The sequence below is a fragment of the Sturnira hondurensis genome, unplaced genomic scaffold, assembly GCF_014824575.4.
Source record: "Sturnira hondurensis isolate 20B ecotype Veracruz unplaced genomic scaffold, ASM1482457v3 Scaffold0014854, whole genome shotgun sequence".
Lineage (NCBI taxonomy): Eukaryota > Metazoa > Chordata > Mammalia > Chiroptera > Phyllostomidae > Sturnira > Sturnira hondurensis.
Genome location: NW_028087485.1, coordinates 1,337,024 through 1,355,871, shown reverse-complemented (window position 1 = coordinate 1,355,871; position 18,848 = coordinate 1,337,024). Strand labels below are relative to the sequence as shown.

The following is an 18,848-nucleotide window of genomic DNA, read 5'->3' as shown; positions in this document are numbered from 1 at the left end:
CAAACCCAGCTGGCTCCATTTCCTCGGGCACAGGTTGCACTTCGTTGCTTGTGTTTTGCCCATTTGACTACCTTTCTCTAATTTTCTCTTTATCCACTTGCTGCACTCCTATTTGTCCTTCAAAGCCCTGACTGCCATGATCTTGCAGCAGAATGAATCACTCGCTGCACTGTGGTCTCGAGTTACTTTAATAGTTCTCTGTTGAACACATATCACTTTGTACCATAATCACTTATGTACGAACCTGTGTTCTTTACTGGAATAAAACAAAATTTTATTTTGTTTCTATGTGTAGATTGCTTACTTATTAGGTTCCGAATCAGCCTTAAGGATACCCATCTTCCACACCCACACACATCAAAAGTTCACTTATGAGTTCATTCAACACCTATTGGGCACATTCTGTGCAGCAGACAGTGTGTTACAGATGCAGGCTGAACCACACACCGTTCCTTACCTAAGACACTTGGAGGGTCTCTCAAAGCCAGGTGGAATGCTCCCTGTTCTGTAAGACCCCCTTTCAAAATATTCCTTGAAACACTAACTCTTCCTTTGAATCCCTGCTGAATATTGTTTATCTTCATTTAATCCCCTCTATCACCTCTATTTGTATTCTCAATCGGCCTCCCAACACTGGTCTACTGAAGGCAGAAACTTTTCAATGTGTCGGCTTATCCCCAAAAGGTCTTGCAGAGAATAGACCTCAAAACCTCTGCGATGGAATCAGAAGGCCCATTGGTTCGGTTCGCAGTTTCAGGCCAGGCCCTTCACACACACTCCCGGTGTTTTCCAGGTGAGCAAGAACAGCGTAATTGGACTCCGGTCCAATAGGTGCCATTCCTATCAGTGGCCCAAAATCTCTGTCCCTTGGTGGTGGTCTGGCAGGGCAGCACACACTTATCACTCCCATGGGTCCCTCACAGGACTCTCCATGGGCCTGGGAGCCCACAGCCCCACCATGTCTCTGAGGTGCATGGACGCCTCACCCTTTTCTCATCAGACCCTCCCAGGAGAAGTAACCTTGCTACCTTTTCCTACCGTTCCCTGTTTTTCCTAATTTTTCTGAAACTTCTCCCTTCACAATGTGTCAGATAATGAACAAGAACAGAAAGAATATAGACAGCTGGAACACAGACTGGACACAGTGGGGGTGGAAAAAACACTTCAGATTTTAATAATATATTTTAGCTTCCCAAAAAGTAAAGTCACAGTTGTGGACTTTGCGAGCCATGGTATCTATTCTCTTTCTTTTTAAAAGGTTTTATTTATTTATTTGTTTGTTTGTTTATTTAGAGGAAGGGAGAGAAACGTCAATGTGTGTGAGAATGCTGATCTGCTGCCTCTTGCATGCCCCCTACTGGGGACCTGGACTGCAATTCAGGCGTGTGCCCTGACTGGGAATTGAACTGGTGACTTTTAGGTTCACAGGTTGGTACTCAGTTCACTGAGCCATACCAGCCAAGATTCTACTCTCTTTTATAAAATGATTCCAAAGGGCTCTGTGAACTCAAATAAAAATGCTCACCTAACCCTGCAAGAATTAGGAGCGATGCTCACCTGTGCCTTGACTCCAAGTGGGTGCTACCTTCTCCAAGCCAACCTGAGCCCTGACTCATTCCCAGGAAAAGGCACCTTACAACTTCCTCCTGCACCTGCCCTGTCCGCTCTCTGCACACCTGAGGTCGCTCGGACCTCACAGGTCTGTGTTACTGTGAACTCTGTCCTCACTCAATGCTGCGGTGGGGGCAGCGTGAGCAGGATGCCCTTTGCCTTCACTTAGGCATCTGTGCATCGTAAGCAAGATCGAGTTAACAGAAGGGAATGGAGAGGCTGTTTATATCAAAGTTCTCACTCATCAGCCCGGAGGGATGATCATTTTACCCCCCGAGACTGGGGATTATGTGGACAGGGTCAAAGTGTGGTCCCTGGACCAGAAGCATCAACATCACCAGGGATTGCTAGAAATGCCAAACCTCGGGCCCCGGCCCAGCCCGACTGAATCAGAAACTCTGGGAGCAGGGCTCAGAAATCCAAGTTTTCGCAAGCCCTCCGGGTGGTTCTGATGCCTCCCGACTAAACCACCACCCGGGCGAGTAGTTTCCCCCGGAAGTATGAAGAAAGCCAAGTTCCTCACGGTTAAGCCTAAGTAGCCAGGCGAGTCAGCCTGTTTGATGGCAATGGGACACGAACGCACCCCTGGTGTCCCCCAGGGCACACTGGGCCGCAACGGTGTTAATCATGTCAGTGTGAGCACAGATACAATGTCTCAGAGTAAAGAGGTCATGCATACAAACAGTCATCCTCCCCACAGTTTGCCCTTGAATTCACAGCTCCTGCCAGTTTGGGATAAACAGGCCTCTCCGTGTGAGTCACCCTCAGACCCACACACAATGAAATAGGAAGCGGGGCCGGTTTGGATTGAGCCCAGATCGGGCTCAGCCACACTGGGAAGAAACCCTGTACCGCTCACCACTCCCTGGCCCTTCTGAAAAGCCTCTAATCTAGAGAGCCTCTGGCTCTCTAATGCTGGCACGGGAAAATACTCGGCACATTGACCTGGGCAGATGAGAGCCAAGCAATCTCAGGACCCTCCTTCCTGGCCCCCAGGGCTGTGAAAAGTCATGACACAGAGGGTCCCCTCCGCAAAGTGATGCCAAGACCTTCCTCTTGGTAGGGTGAGTCTCCTTAGGATGTGTTTTCTGCAAGAACACGGGAAGGTCGATTCGTTCTTCAAAAGAGGGCTGCAGTGATGCAGCACGGGTCGTTTCTTCCTTCCTGGTCACCTGAGCAGGTGACTGGAGAGGTAAGAGGCAGGCCTCCCTCCCAAAGTCCGGGAGCCGCTCACTGTCTCCGTGTTCTTGAGTTCACTCCTCAACAAAAATTGCTCCCAAGAGTTTTAGGTACATTTTAAGTCTTAAGTGCTCCTTCTCTTGATTCATTTACACATCCAGCCTTACCTCTGTGAAAATGAAGTCTTCTTTTCTTTCTGGATAAACATTTTTGACATCAGTGAGGAAGTGGCAGAGGGCAAGGAAGTTATTATGACATTGGGCACCAGTCGCGGCCAATCAAAAGCAACTTATTCTGAAGCCTGCAGCATCAAGGTGTCTCCTTCGGTCAGTAGCTCCCCTTCACACCTTACTTAAAACATGTCCTCATCATCGGTGCCCCCTTGAAAGGCTCGGGGCTTTTTGCATTAAGGCAAAGATGAAGAACCTAGAATATTCCAGGAGGGGTGGGGCATTGAGCTCAACGGGAGGAGCAGGGCTGGAAAATCGACTCCAGGGGCGGCTGCCGAGCAATGACCAGGGGCTCTGAAATGGGACTGGGACTGAGGGGTTATCGCACCGCACAGAAAGACCTACTGTCCTCAGACTGCCCCGGGGGGTAGAAGAGAAACCAGCTTCCATCACCTTAGGTGGTGTGCACACGCCCGACTGGGCGGTGCCTGTGCGGGTGTGCGTTTTGGGAGGGATGGGATTGGGGAGACCAATAGAAGCGGCGACACTCCACACCTCCAAAGTTTGCTTCACAAGACCGTGAATAAAGTCAACAGATGCTCGGGGAGAGACAGAGCGCTTTCTTGAGCCACACAGGTGACTGAAGCGTGGTTTAATTTCTCTGGTGTTTGCTTAGGTGTGCGGAGTAACTCTAGAGGACTGTACGGGAGGGACGGGCCTCGGACGAGCATTGTGAGGAAGCAAGCCCTGTGTTAGGTCTCTGAAAAGCACAGGAAAGAAGAATGTATCTTTTTCACGAGGCCGGGAGGGGCGCAATGAGCAAGGTTAGAGAGGGAAAAACCCTCCACGATTATTCAAACAGGAAAAATGGGGTGGGGGTGGGGTGGGGGGTGGAACACAAGTACAATGAGCACGGGTTTGGGAGCTAGATAGGCCTGGTGAGAAAATCAGCTCTTCTCCTTTCCAGCCAAGTGAGTTCTGGAGAGTTTCTCGACTCCCATGAGCCTCTTCTTCCTTATCTCTTAAAAGGCAGGAATATGCCCTGACTGGTGTGGCTCAGTGGGTTGGGCATCACCCTGCAGTGAAAGGTCGCAGGTTCGATTCCTGGTCAGGGCACAGGCCTGGATTGCAGGTTCAGTCCCCAGTAGGGCATGTGAGAGAGGCAACTGATCCATGTTTCTTGCCCTCTCTTTCTCCCTTACTTTCCCTCTCTCTAAAAATAAATAAATAAAATCTTAAAAAAGAGAGAGAGAGTAATACCACCACCTTCATGGGTTAAAGATTAGAGAACATGTATGTAAAGCTCTCAACCCAAAGCCTGCCACTTAGTATGTATTCAATAACCAGCAGATTTAAAAATAACATTAAAAAAATAAGATTGGCTTAGATAGGCATGGGGAGGAGGTAATTTAAGAACTTGGGGGAGAACCCTGACTAATTAGCAGGAAGCCTTGAACTTTACCCTTGTCACTCATTTAGGTTTTTGAGCTGGAAATATGATGACATCGAAGTGCTAAGAGGATTACTTTGGTGCCGGGCTGCAGGACACGTTCGTGACACAGCACACCACTGTTCTGAGAAGCTGCCAAGAACCAAGACTGCCGTGTGTGTGTGTGTGTGTGTGTGTGTGTCCCGTGTACCTGAACGTCAGGAGGATAGGGAACACGTCTTCTCTGAGGGTGGGCTGGAATGAGTCGTATTGGGACCCACTCTACCCTAAAAACAAAGTGGACCATGCAACAGTGCCAGAAAGCTCCCAGGAGACAAAGCAAAACAAACAATGATGTACCCAGAGGTAAACCTTGCCTTGATATGTCTCCCTCATTACTAAATTCTTTTCCTCTCACATGGCTTATAAGCCAAAAGTATCCTTATATAAATTAGATGGGTGTTTCTGTAACTTAATCTCTAGTATTTATTTTTGTTTTCTCTCACAAAAAGAGATAATAAATCCCTTCAGTGTACGTTTTTTAAACTTGCAATGGAACACATGAAAGCAAGACAATCACAGCTTTTAAATGAGCAGAGTGGACCTCTGAGGCTTAGGTGGCTCAGAGTGTATGCAGGAAGACAGCTATTGACCGATAAACCCACAAAAATCTCTCCTGCTTCTTGGTTACAGGATCCAGCAAGGATACGGCGCCCTTGAACACATCCGAGAAATAACCATTTCATCAAGATTCCTGATCAATAAGTGTTGGCAACTGCAAGTGAACCGGTGCCTGGTGAGGAGCACAAAAGATGACGAGGGTCAATGTATGACAGCAAATGCCACTCTACACGAGCCGAGATGTGACCCGCCAGCAGGCGTCCTCTGCAGTCAGCATCAACCCCAAACCAGACAGACATGTGACACTCCGTCCAGGAGAGAAAACGACGGCACAAGCGGTGGGAATGAAAGCACGTCTCACTGGTGAGCATAGCAGGGTCTAGGCGGGTCCTTCAGAAGGCTTTCGCGCCCCCGGGACGGATGCTGCCCTCATTGGAGCCTGCTTGAGGGTGACCCGCGCCAGTGCCTGGAGGAAGGGGCCAGGCTTCTCTGGAGCAAGAAGGAATGGAAAGGACTGGGAAGGTCTCAGAACCCCGAGAAGACACGGATTCTAGTCCCGGCTCTGAGAACAGGCCAACCTGTTTTCAGCTACGTGAGGCTCCGCGATGGGGCAGACACTAGGCTACGCACAGAAGTTAGAGGTGGGGACACAGTGCTGCTTCTCAGAGGCTCCCCACCTAGTGGCAGGGCCAGTGGACGTCAACACCCCTGGCCTGTGCAGTCGATGGTCCATGTGCACCTTCGGTGGAACACGGGATGAGCATGTGGTCCAATGTCTCTCGCGTGTCCTTGAGCAATGTACTTTCCCTTTCGGAACCCCTGTCTTCCCACCTCTAGGAGGCAAGCCTGTACCACACGTTCCCCTGTTCCCTTCTATAAAAGCTACGATGAAAGTCCTTTCTTCCCATGGCAGCTCTTGTGTACCTGCCAAAAACAAAACCAAACCCCCCCACCTTCCTCTTCTGTTGGCTGAGGTCAGTGCCATCAGAGAGCTGGGAGGCAGCAGTGCGGACTGACACAGACCTCGAAATAAAAAAGGAACAGCCTTTAATCAGTGGCTAAGATAACGCTAGTATGTGACCTCTCGGTGGCCCGTCCAAAGTGTTCCAGTTAGAAAGAGGCTACCGAGTAGTAAAGCAAAACTGAGCCCAGTCTCCCTGAGCCCAGGCCACCCGAGACTTGAGAAGTCTGCAAGGACTTCAAAAGCGAGTTGCTGCCTGGGGACTGCTGATCGATAAGGCATACACCACACAGCAAGCAAGGCTGGGGCTTCCAGGGCCCCACGGGGACTGTACTCCTCTCTCCTATCACTCCTAAATTACTCCTATTGGAAAAACAAACCCCAGTCCATTAGCAATACAGATCGGGACCAGCTTGTTCTAGTGGGGTGGGGGTGGGTAGAAATGAAGAGTCCTGACCTTTATCAAATGCCAACATCTGTATTTGTTACTCTGAGGGTTTTTGGAAGCACCCGAAAAGGAGAGGAAACATTATTACAAGCACCTTTATAGGCACCAATCACTTCACTCAATTGCCACTTACTCAGTGAAAGACCACAGCTAAAGCAAGTGATTGGTAAAGATGCGCGGGAGCAGAACGGATGGAGCAGAACCACGCTCTTTGTCCTAAGGTACAACCTTAGCACTGTTCGCTGTCATGTCCCTATTCTTTGTCCACCCATTCGTGCAATACAACTGAATGGAGTTTCCAGCAACAAGGATCAGTCTGAGTTCAGCAGGTTCACCTGAAAGTTATTTCCTGGAGGGGCTTTAAGAGAAAGTAGATAAACAGAAATCACTGAAATGGTTCAAGACAGCCCTAAAGGAGCCGACGTCCCTGTCCACGGAGGAAGCTATGTCCCTCGCTAGGAAAATGTGGCAGAATAAAACCAAGCTCAGAAACAGCCAAATTAAAGGCTGGTCACTCACATTTTAAAATCATATGGTGAAGGTCCCTAAGACCTTCAAGGGAAGAGGGAAGAGGAAAAAGTTAAGTCTCAGAAAAAGTGATCATAAAATGATCCCATTTTAATACTTCTATCTAACTACATATCCATCCATCCATCCATCCATCTACCCATCGCCTGTCTAGAAAGATGCAGATATTCACAATCTTGCCCAGGAAGGAGGAGGAATGGAGGCTGACTGGGTAGGGGCGGGGCGGGGGGCGGGGCGGAGAAGCACTTTCATTTCTCCCTCTTTATCCCCCTGTACCATTTCACTTCCTTCGCACACATGGATTTCTATGTGACTTAGACGATTAAAACCAAGCACTGCTGCGTTCTTTGCCTTCCCTGGAGAAAATCGTCATTTCAACCGTAACTCAATTCTGAAAGATGTCACCCACATTTCAGGACCACGCCCAGGGCACAAATACTGGGCACCTGTGCGCAGCGCCCCGCCCTCTCTCTTCACAGACGGGCTCCTCCAGAGGCGACCTGGCGTCCAAATTGGCCACCTTGGACTGCTACCGCACCCTCTCAGATGACGCCTGGGAGAGGGATTACCAGTGAAATGCCAGGGTCTGAAAGGAGCACACCTGAAACCTTGAAAATAGCCCCCCTGTGCTTTCAGCCAGTCCTCACCAGGCTCCGGTGCGTCCCCCACAGCACCAACCTGGTAGCGGGGCCCTTTCCTTACACACCTTAATGAACTCATTGATTGGGGCGGGGGTGACTGGGGGAGAGACTGAAGGCTAGGGCGAAGGCAGAGAGGCGCGTCTCAAACACAACCAGAAATTCCAAATGCAACCCCAATTCAAACGGGCACACAACCAGCAGCTCGGCTGTGCAAACACTCCAGAAATAGGATGCGTTTCGGACGCTGTGGCTAAATGAAATGTTCTTAATGAAGTCTCGGTCCACGGGAAGCGAGGCTTCACAATGCAGTGATTCTCGCACCGAGAACATGTCTGCCCGGCTTGCCATTGATCATCGCCCATTATTAGGTAGCCGAGCCCCGCGGCACCAACTTCTGCAACCGTACGCAGCGATCGATATTTATAATTACCTTTCTCCTTCACCATGGCAACCGGGTCCTCTGGCGAGCAGCGCCGAAGGAAAGAGGAATGAAGTCTAGGAGTGGGAGTGCGCCTGGGCAGGCGGATCCGCGGCTGCAGAGGCTGCGAGGAAAAGCCCCGGCATCCACTCGCCAAGTCCGGGACTTGTTTCTAAAATCCCGCCCCCCAGCTCCGAGGGCCAAGCTCCGGTGCCGCCCCAGCTCTCGCCGCCGAGCGGTGGCCGCGCCCTGCTCGGGGACTCTGCCCTTGGGTACAGCTGCCGCTGTGACAAATGCAAAATTCCACTGCCCTAATCTCTGGTCATTGACACCACCTTGCATTCCTCGCGCGAGGCCCCGGGAACACGGGCGACGAAATGCCCCGAGTCCGAGCTTCTACCCCTCCCCAGGTCTGATAAATGATTGCCAGAAAGGGGGGGGGGGGCGGTGGCAAAGGAGAACCAGTCAATTGTTAGCATATTCGTTTCCTATTACTGCTGCTTTCATTCTTTCTGCAGCTTCTTTCAGACACACTGAATAAATAAAAATGAGCCTTAGTCGAAACGTGATGCTAGTGGCTCCTTCAAGTTCATTTTCTCCAACTTCTAAGGTCCTGGCGGCTCAGTCATAATGAAAAATAAATAATGGCATTTGATTTGCCCGGCTGCTCCCTGCTTTGGTTTACCTGAATGGGGGTGGGGTGGGGGCGGGGCCGGCGGTGGGGACTGAGTCAAGGAGAGAGCCAGGGAGAGGATCTTTTCAGGATTCAATTCCTCACTCAGGATCAAAGTAAAACTCTGACTCATCCACTTAGGTAGGATTCTGACCCCCACCTTCTCTCTGCTTCATTTGGGATTTTAGACAAACCCCTCCTTGGGTGTGTATATGTGCGGAGGGAACCCTAGCTACAAGGCGAGAGGCAGTCACACCGGCACCCCCTCACCAGCCTGAGCCTGACCCCAGCAGCCGTGGCTCCTAACAAGACTTTGGATTTCTGACCCACAGGTCACAGGTCGCTCTCCTGAGAGCAGGGGACTTCCAAGTTCAGGAAGCGGACACCCACCCAGTGCCACCACCTGCCTCCCCAGCGCACAGATCCCAGGTGGTTTGTTTAGTCCCCACTACACATCATATACATCCACTGTGTGGGGACAACGTGATGAGCAGGAGACAAAAAGACAGACGCAGCACCGCTCGGAAGAGCAGCAGATGGCCAACACATCTTTCCCAACCACAACGCACAGCCAGTATTAGACTGTGTTTACTGCAAATATTGTAACGTGTTGCGGCTAAGAGAGCCAGGGTAGCAGAAAAGAATGAAGTCGATCCACCTGCCTCATCTTTGACTTGGAGGTTGCTTATGGCTGAAAGGACACGGGTGGGGCTGGGCCAGGCCTTTACGGGGGTTTCTGATGGGTGGCGGTAGCAGGTCCCAAGCAGCTGTGACAGTCCTACATCTGTGACTCAGGGCTTTACTATTAATAGCTTGGGTGTCTCAGTGTGTAAGTAAGGGCTAAGTCCACTCCAACTCCTGGGTCATCTTTTCTATGACACGTACTTCACCCGCACTGTGCCCTGCCTCCCCTGCAGCCCTGCAGGGCCATGTTTTTTCCTAAGGCAGCAGCCAGTTGGAGTAGAAGCACTGAAGAGCCTTCATGCAGCCTCTCTACCCTCCATTCATAAGTGTGAGCCAAGCCTGAGAGCAACACGACCTCCTGTCCAGAGGGATGGGCAGGATTAGGGGTACAGAGGGGACAAGCCCTTCACATGACCAAATTTTCATGGCTGAAACAGCACTTGTCTGCTTCTTCCCCTCCTAATCACCCTCAGAGCCCTTAGGAGATGCTGGCAAACAAAATTAACCTCAGAGAGCTGGAATAGTTTGGTTCTGTGAGCCTAGCAGGTGAATTAATTTGATTATATATATTTTTTGCTCCGTAAACACATTAGCACCTCACTTAGGCACTTCTCTCCAAGGAGATCATGTCATTTAGCTCAAGGCCAAGGGGACAGTGTCTCAGCCTCGGTCACTAATGGAATGTGATAGTAAAATGCCATTAGGTTTCTACCCCCAACCCAATCATGCACGCATAAGATTAGTTCAACCTCTCTTTTACCCAGGATGGCGACTTTGCATCCTGAGATTAAAGTTTACTAACTAAACTGGCTCCTTTCTACAATTCTGAACCTACCTGTATACACCTTTGTGGCTCAATTACCAGAGCCCCTGGTTTAAGAAAGGCTCTCTGGCAGCTCTGGAGCTTAAGCAGACAGAGTAGCAGCTGGCGCCTCTTCGTTTCCAGAGAAGCCTTTTCTGAAGGAAAGTACTACACAGAGGCTCGTAGAGGTTCCCCCCTCCTGTGTTTTCCATGGAAAGAATTTTCCTGTGCCACAGTCAAAGTGAATGAGTCACCAGCATTTCGTTGCTAAATAACAGTCATCTGGCTAAAGTCCCCCCTGACAATCAGACACTGCGACTTTAGGATAAAAGCATCCACTCTGCACTTTCAAGATAACCAAAGAGGGCATTACTGAAGTTATTTTTGGAATGTGGGAGAGTAAAACCAAATTGTTTGCGTCTGCTCGCCTGGGGCCGAATAGTTCAGAGCTTTCAGAAGCAGAGTAGATATTTTCTACTTCACAGTTAAAGCTACACGAGGTCCGGCCACATAAATCAAGGAAACAATGAGAAATTTACAATTCACAGGATGGCAGGACACTTTATTCTTATTTCTTAGAGATGATTTCCAAAGAACTTAATCTCATGCCACTCAGATGAGATAAAACCATAATACAAACACCACGATTTACTTGTTGTTTTATTTCCCAAACTGACTCACGCCTTTTCTGTCACTCACAAAATGAAGCAACGGTTGTCCACAAGTGACCCGAGGACAGAAACCATTTTGCCAGAGAGAAAAGTTCGGTTAGCACACAGCCGTTCTTGGCGAAACTCCAAGAGTACGTCATTTCACTGGAAGCCCTGCCAGTGAAGACAGAAACTTTACAACGTGAAAACAAGCAACCTGACTGAGCCCGTTCCCTGTGGCTCTGCCTCTTCCCCAGAGCCAGGGGTGGCTTACTGCTTGTGCACCTGCAGGGCGGGAAGTTCAGGACCCCTCTCTGGCCAAGGGCCCCAGGTTTCCAGGTATCATCCTTCCACACCTTTGGACTCATTGCCAAAAGAGCCCTCCACATCCTTTCTAGCAGAATTCAGCTAAAAGCAAACTCAAGAACAAGTTCCTTGTTTGCTTTCTGTTTAATATTTACATCTATTCATCTCCCTGAGATGTTTATGGAGTATCCACTGTATGCCGAGTTCTGAGCTGGCAGTTAAAAAACAAGAAGAGGCCTGGCTGGAGCGGCTCAGTGGACTGAGGGCTGGCCTGCGGACTGAAAGGTTGCCGGTTCGATTCCCAGTCAAGGCACGTGCCTGGGTTGCAGGCCAGGTCCCCAGTGTGCAGCATGAGAGAGACAACTGATTGCTGTTTCTCGCGCTCTCTTTCTCTTTCCTTCCCCTGCCCCGCCCCACCTCTAAAACTAAGTAAATAAAATCTTTTTAAAAAGCTGCTCTTTAAAAATAAAAAAAGAAGAAAGCACTGTCCTGGACCTGCTTACCATCTAGTGCAGGGAATGCATATATGCCAATATTCTCAAGGAAATTAGGAAGGGGCGAAGATGGAAGATGGAAGATGGAAATTGGGAAGGCACTGAGCCCAACAGGGAGCCAGGAGAGGCTTCCAGCAGGGGAGGGCAAGTAAGGGCTGCCAAGCAAGAAAGGGGGAATGATCATTCCGACTGGAGGTCATGGGACAAGACGGTATCAAGTAGCTCATTGTTCACGGCATACAGGGAGGAGGTCAAGCTAAACCCGGGGTGGCGGTCACAGGGAATGCTGAAGGCCCTGCTGAAGAGGATGAGCCTGGGCAGCGGTGTGGTTAGTCTTGAACCTGAGCTATCAGTTTCAAAATCCACCATGATCTGTTTCCAACGACACCACCTCCTTCCTCCATACTGAGTTGTGTCGGTGTGTGCGTGTCCAGTGTCTAACGGGCCTAGGAAGTTTCTACGCTTATTCGTCTAAATATTTCCCTGGTAAAGAGAATAGAACGACAGCCACGTGCATCTCACACACAGCACACTAAGCAGCATGGACCGACTGGTTTATCTTCCTGTAGCGATGGCTTTGGGTCCACAACTAGGCTGTGAGCTCTGCGAAGGCAAGGATGGTTTCACCTTCTTCTAGGCTCCTGAGAGCTGAGTCTGCAGACCTCCAGGGACAGAAATGCTAGGGGGGCTTTCAGTGCAGACCCCTGGCCCCCCAGCCAAGGTCTGATGCCTCAGATTCTCTGGAGATGAAATGTGCACGGCAGCCAGCTCCTTAAGTGACCGAGGCCCACCGTCCCAGCACACTGGCCCGTGAAACAGGAGCTGAATGAACACGAGATTTACAAACATCCCAACAGGCACTGCGGTCTTACTGAAGTTTATTGGGAGTGATGGCTCCCGAGTTCCCTTCAGTCCCAGAAAAATTCTGAAACGTCTGAGCCCGCTTGACCATGCTAACTCTCTGGTCCTGAACCGATCATTTTTTAGGATTTTTTTCCATATGAATCTCACAGAATCAATGTCCGGCAAAGTTCTTTCCCATGAGTTCTTACAATATAATAGAAGTATTTTATATCTGTATCCAAAACTTCACCATGGTCCTTCTCAGAAGCCACTTCTGAGGAACAGGTTGCAGCTTGAGAGAATGACATAACTTTCCTGAGGCACATTTAATGTTCCCTATAAATAACCCGCTTAAGGTTGGAAAGCATAGCGCATACAACAAGCCATTTTCTTACAAGTGTGCTAGAACCTATGAATCAGAATTCAAAGAGCCTTCTGATAGCAAAGAAAGTTTCACCAACTTTAGCCTAATTTTAGGTACATGAGAAGTTCATAAGTACAGAAATAGCTCTGAATTATCTTGGAAAAGATAAAAGTTGCTGACCATTTTTTAAGTTTACTATGAGCTTTATCCTTTTAAAATATTTCCTATGTAGAAATGCAGTTATCAGAATAGAAAAATGGTCACTTTCTATCATCTAGAAATGCAGTGCTTTCCTTCACAATACACCCATCTTTCTGGCATTTAAATGTCACTGATGTTCTTTACTGCCCAGCCAAGGATGTGCCCAACAGGCCAAGATAATGATGCTATTCGCCAACCTTGAAAAGTCCAAGAACTAATGAAGGCTAAGATATCAGGAGAGAAGATACAGCAATGAAGGATGTGCCCATCTATTTTTGTAAGAGATTGTGGGCTCTCTGGAGGAAGGTATCACATGTGAGTATCTCCATCACATATTAATAGGCACAAAGAAGGAATGAAATATTTGATGACTACTAAGGAATTAATGTCTGCAGCTTACCGTAGAAAGTCAAAACATTAGATAAGTATTCATTTTTATTGTCAAATAGACTGATCTGAGAACCTGACTTAACCAAATTAAAAATAAATTCAGTCCCATGTATAAAGTGATGTAGTGACTGCTTGGAAACATTTGCTAAGATGCAAACCAATAAGTAGTTCACCTTGGAGAGAAAGGAAGCTGAAGAAGGAACTTAATGACAAAGTCACTTTATGAAGTCCCCTCACTACCGCCTCGGCATCATTTACAGACTGCTCATTATGTGTCAGCCTCCATGCTAGTCCCATCACACTTGTCACCTCGTGTAATCCTTATAACAGCTAGAGAGGCAATATTACACTTTACACACAAGCGAAGAATCCAGTTTATTAGAATTTAAAGCTATTTTGTTTTGTTGAGCCTTCCCGTCTACAGTGGTCCCCTTCCGTTTTTCCCAACCACACACGCACACTTTTTGAGTCAAGATACACTGAATACATTGACTTCTTTGGCAATCCTGAAGGACCTGGCACATTGGAAGTGTTGCATTTTTGCGTTATCTGCGTAAAACAATCTTCTCTCCCAGGTTCCTCATCCTTCGTTAGTTCTTGGACTTCTTATAATAGGCCTGTCAGGTGGACAGTATCGCCTTGGCCTGCTGGGCTCATTGCTGGCTGGACAGGAGAAGGCAGTGTTCCAAGGCTCCCATATCAAATCTTCTAAGATGTGATTCAATCATCCATCATGACTACTACTTCTCAAGGAGTACCTACCATTCCTCTGGTCTATGTAGAGGGACGATTACAATTTTGGGGGGGTGGGGAAAGTCACAGCATGTTTGCAAGGTCTACGAAGCCTTCATTTGCTCTCCTCACTCAGCCTTACAATGCTGATTATGCCCCGGCACTCTCCCAGAAAATAGTGTCTCTCTCATTTTCCTCGGACACTTCAGCCTTCATCTGAGGGACAGGCCAAAGTCTGCATTCGGGTGCATAGTCATTACTGCATTTGCTTCCACAGGAAGGTGTCATTGTCACCAACACATGCCTCAGTGACTTTCCCTAGTTCTTTGTACAAAGAGAAAAAGGACCATGCAAACAATACTCTAGTCTGGTTTGTGAAAAACTATACCTTGTATGAGAAAATGGGCATTGATTTCACACACATGTAAGATGAAAACTAAAGTCCTAAGGCAGACTTGTCCAAGGTTACACAGTTACTTAGAAATAGGTCAAAAGCCTAGTGTCTTACCTCCCACTTAGTGGTTAGTCCATTTGCCACCTGGCCCCACAGGCAGCCAGGTCAGGCACGAGCGGCATCTGGGTTCCGGCTCGGCCTCAGGCTCGGGGCCCCGGGGCAGACTATTTTTTCTGGGCGTGTGTTTCAATGGTCTCATCTGTGAACGGCAACGGCGTGTTCCACCTGGGAGGTGGTGTTGTGGACAAAGCTGGCTTCACAGACAAGCACCCTGTGTCGTTCGTTGCACAAGGCCCAGTGCTCGGAAGGGCCCTCCATTCAGTTTGGTGCTTCACTGTTGACATATTGAAATTTGTAATAATTTTATCTTCGAACTTGTGTTTTGTATGTGAAGGCCAATGGGACAATGGGAACAAGATACATGCGACATGTGTGTCCTGCTGTATGTTGTTCCTGCTGCCGATTCACGTAGAGTGTTTGTGATGCCCCATGAGCACAGAATTCCAGGGGATCCACGATGCGTGGGAGTTCCGGGAGACTCAAAGGTGAGGATTTTACACTACGACTGAATGAACACGGGTGATGACAGGTCCGTCTCCTTCAAACCAGAACGTTTGCTTCGAATGCACAAAGAAGCCAGCAGTGTTGTAGGGAACACAAACGACCGAGGAAGTTCTATCATCTCTTCTCCTACCCACGCTACTTCCTGTACCAGCCAACTACTTCCACTAAAAAGGATGATACAGAGGAAAGGAAAATATAGGGAAACCCGCTTCTTTCCTGTCAGTCCTTCCTTCCTCATCAGGCAGCCACAGGCACAGCGTTGACGGGAGGTGGTAGAGAATGAAACACGTGTGTACCTACGACCTATGATACATGCGCTGTGTAATCTCAGTGATTCCACGTGTGAGTTAAATGATTTTATATTTTATTTAATAGGGCCCCACGCAGTGTAAACATGCAATAATTGTTAATAATTTAAAACATTATTCAGGACAACGGCTTTATATTTGAGCACCTTTAATGGCACTTTATTCCTGCACTTTGATTGCATAAGGTGCCCCCACGTTCTCTTGCCCTGGGCCCTGTAAACTGCACCCCCAGGATGGGGTGAGGGTGACAGACGCTCTGTACGAAATCGGAAGTGCCTGGCACCAAGAAGGAGTGCCAGGAAGGGTAATGATGACTATTATTATTTAGTGTCTCACTGCTCCATCAGTTTACAACAATGCAAGATAGAAAGTGGTCAATAAACCCTGGGGAGAAAAGTGCACGTGTGGGGGACAGAGCACGTTGGGGGAGGAGCGTGGTTCGAAGTGAGTGGCTGGGGTGGCCTCCTGGAGAAAGTGCCAGGTGGGTAAACCTGGAGGTGGAGGGAGAATAAGCCGCATGGATATCTGAGGCAAGAGGGTCCGAGACAGAGTAACAACAAGAGCAAAGATCGTGAGGCCGGAGCTCCCCTGGGGTGTTCCAGGCAGTGAGAGCAGGAGTGGCTGAGAGAGCTGAGGGGGTAGGGCCCTGAGGGTTGTTCATTGCAAAACCTTGGCTTTTGCCGTGAATAAGGTGGGAAGACCCAGGGAGGGTCTCGGGATCTGAGTGTCATTTCCGCAGGATCTTTCTGGCTTCTGTGTGGTGACTACAGTGAAAGGAAGTAGTCAGAGATGCAGAATGTTCAATTAGTGATGAAATTAAAGAGTTCAAGGGTGAGCTAATGACACAACAGAATGAGATGAAGAAAAAGGGTTATCGAAATAAGTCATAAAAGCTGAGAACAAGACAGTTACAATAGTAATGGCTGAAACATCTAATAACAGAATGGACCCAGGAATGATCTAATCCCTAATGAGGAACAAAGTTTGAGATAATCTCAATGAATGCAGAAGGAAGAGCCTAAAATAATGAAAGAAAACCAAGGAGAGAAAAAAAGAAAAGGAACGCAGAATAACTCATGTCCTAGATGTAAAGAACCTAAGAGGCAGAAAAAAGTTCTCAAAGATCTAACACACATGAGTTTCTCTGAAATGAAGATAGGCTTCAACTTGTAGATTTAAAGAGTATAGGGATAGTACTTTGGCAAAATCAGACACAGAATGCTGGCTCTAAGTTCCAGCCTAGGCTTTTGAATTTCAAAGGATGCCATGCTTGGTATATCCAGTCAGAAAAGACCTATAGCCTATAAAAAGAAAACAAACTCTTGCCCTGGCTGGTGTAGCTCAGTGGATTGAGCGCGGGCCTGCGAACCACATGATCGCGGTTCGATTCCCAGTCAGGGCACATGCCTAGCTTGCAGGCCAGTTCCCGGCAGGGGACACACCAGAGGCAACCATACATTGATGTTTCTCTCCCTCTCTCCTTCCCTTCCCCTCTAAAGATAAATAAATAAAAAATCTAAAAAAGAAAGAAAACAAACTCAGGCTGACTTCAGACTTCTGAAGGGCAATGCTGAGGCACAGAAGTCAGTGCAGCCATACCTGGAAGCCTTGAGGGAATGGAAGTGCATGTCTCAGGACCCCGACACCTGGCCAAAATGCCGATCAGACATAAAGGCAATGGCAAACCACAGAACCAAAAGGTGCTCAGAATACTACACCACGAACTCTCCATAGGAAATCATGACAACATCCAGCCAACTGAAAGACAAGTCAAAATAAACTCAGGCATGCAACCATTGTAATAAAAGGCCAAGGAGGAAGCCGTGGATTCCATGAAATAGGAAATGGATATCTCAATGGCCGCATTATGGGGATAGAAGAGAATGGCAACGTTGGGAACAAAGAAGGCGAGGAAGAAGAAAACAATATTTTACCAACCAACACCAGGTTTTACCAACCAACACCAGGAGGTGGGCAGGAGAGAAGTACAAGAGTGCTGCTGCCCCTGTGTCCCAGCAGGAAGAGAGATGCGCACCAGGCTGTCCAGGATCCTTACTCCAAGCATCTCATAGAGGGTCTCGAATCACATCACCCAGTCGCTTCTCCTTTGCTTAGACTCTAAGCCTCAGAGAGAGGATACTGCTTTCTTACCTCAACTCATGTTCCTTGGACTTGGGAAAGCAAAGGGTATCATCACAAGGCAACTCTGTCTCGGGGGTTTCTTTAAGAAAAGGGAGATGACACACTTTTACCTTTGTACTGATTATATTCACATTCTTAATGCAAGAGTCAAAATTGTTGCTAATTTGTTTATGTCTAGGATTTCCATAGCATCTCTCCTCCAGAAAGGTTGCTGAATGAAAAAAGGATGTTACACCAGTCCCGAGGATAGCCACAGAGGGTTTTTTTTTCCCTTTCTAGTTATTTAGCCTTCATATTTATAAAAGTGCCTTGGAATTCTTCATGACAAGACTTATTTATCAACACAGAGTCTTGCCCAGGTGTAATGGTAGGCCCGGGGGCACCTTGCCCCCTCCATTCTTCTTCTGACCCCATCTGTCCCTCTTCTGAGTGGGCGCTGAGCCATATGACTTCTGGCCTTGGCCATGGCTGACCAAATTGTTCGTAGACTCAGGGGACTGGAAGAAACCAGACATCAGAGGGTTTATATTTTATATCCTATCATAACTCATATCCTATCTTGGAAAAGATGGGCTGGGCCAATTAGGTTTTCATGCCTGGGACTTTAAACTAAAAGACACAGAGAAAAGTCCCAGCCAGTGGCAGGGACTTTTATGTATCAAAAAGACCAAGCAGGGCCAGCAAAGAATTCCAAGGGGAGTGTGTCAGAGGAAGCCAACTGGAAGGGAGGACAATAAGACATTCCCCAAAACTGTACTGATGGTCCTGGAGCAGCCTGGAATTCTAGGCTTCCTGGGACCCAGCTGGCTGTTTGGCATTTCCCCGGGTTCCTAGGAGAGCTCCTGGTGTTCTTGTGCACTGTGTGTGTATTCCTCCCTCTTTGATTGCTCATGTCTCCTTTGCATTCACCTCTACACGTCAAGTCCGATTCCTAGAAACATCACAATGAGTGAGTGGAAGCAGCTTTCCACCAGTGACAGATGGGCAGGTGGTGGACAAATACCCCTGCTTCCTCATTCCTTGGCTGGGATACCCCTGACGTAGGCTCTCCACTGTCTTCCAATCACTTGAGCTTGGGCTGCCCACACTGGTACCTGGTTTGCTAATTCACCTATCATTAGCTTTCATCCCCTTCTCAATGTTTCAAGGGATCAAATAAATGGCATGCCCCTGAATCCTTGTCTCAGGGTCTTCTTTGGAGGGGAAGTTCCATACAAAAGAGAGTCTCAGTCACT

General features: G+C 48.3%; 1 protein-coding gene across 26 annotated transcripts in view; it reads right to left on the bottom strand.

Moving 5' to 3' along the window:
• The window catches only part of ABLIM1 (actin binding LIM protein 1), a 265,125-nt gene that overhangs the window by 149,052 nt on the left and 97,225 nt on the right, over positions 1 to 18,848 (bottom strand). Inside the window, exon 1 of one of the 26 annotated variants that reach the window (XM_037063855.1) lies at positions 8,019 to 8,392. The exons of the other annotated variants lie outside the window; for them this stretch is intronic. Within the exon in view, the coding sequence (XP_036919750.1) occupies positions 8,019 to 8,034 (16 nt within the window). The 5' untranslated portion in view covers positions 8,035 to 8,392. Of the gene's footprint in view, positions 1 to 8,018; positions 8,393 to 18,848 lie in introns of those variants that run through there. 26 annotated transcript variants of the gene reach the window in all.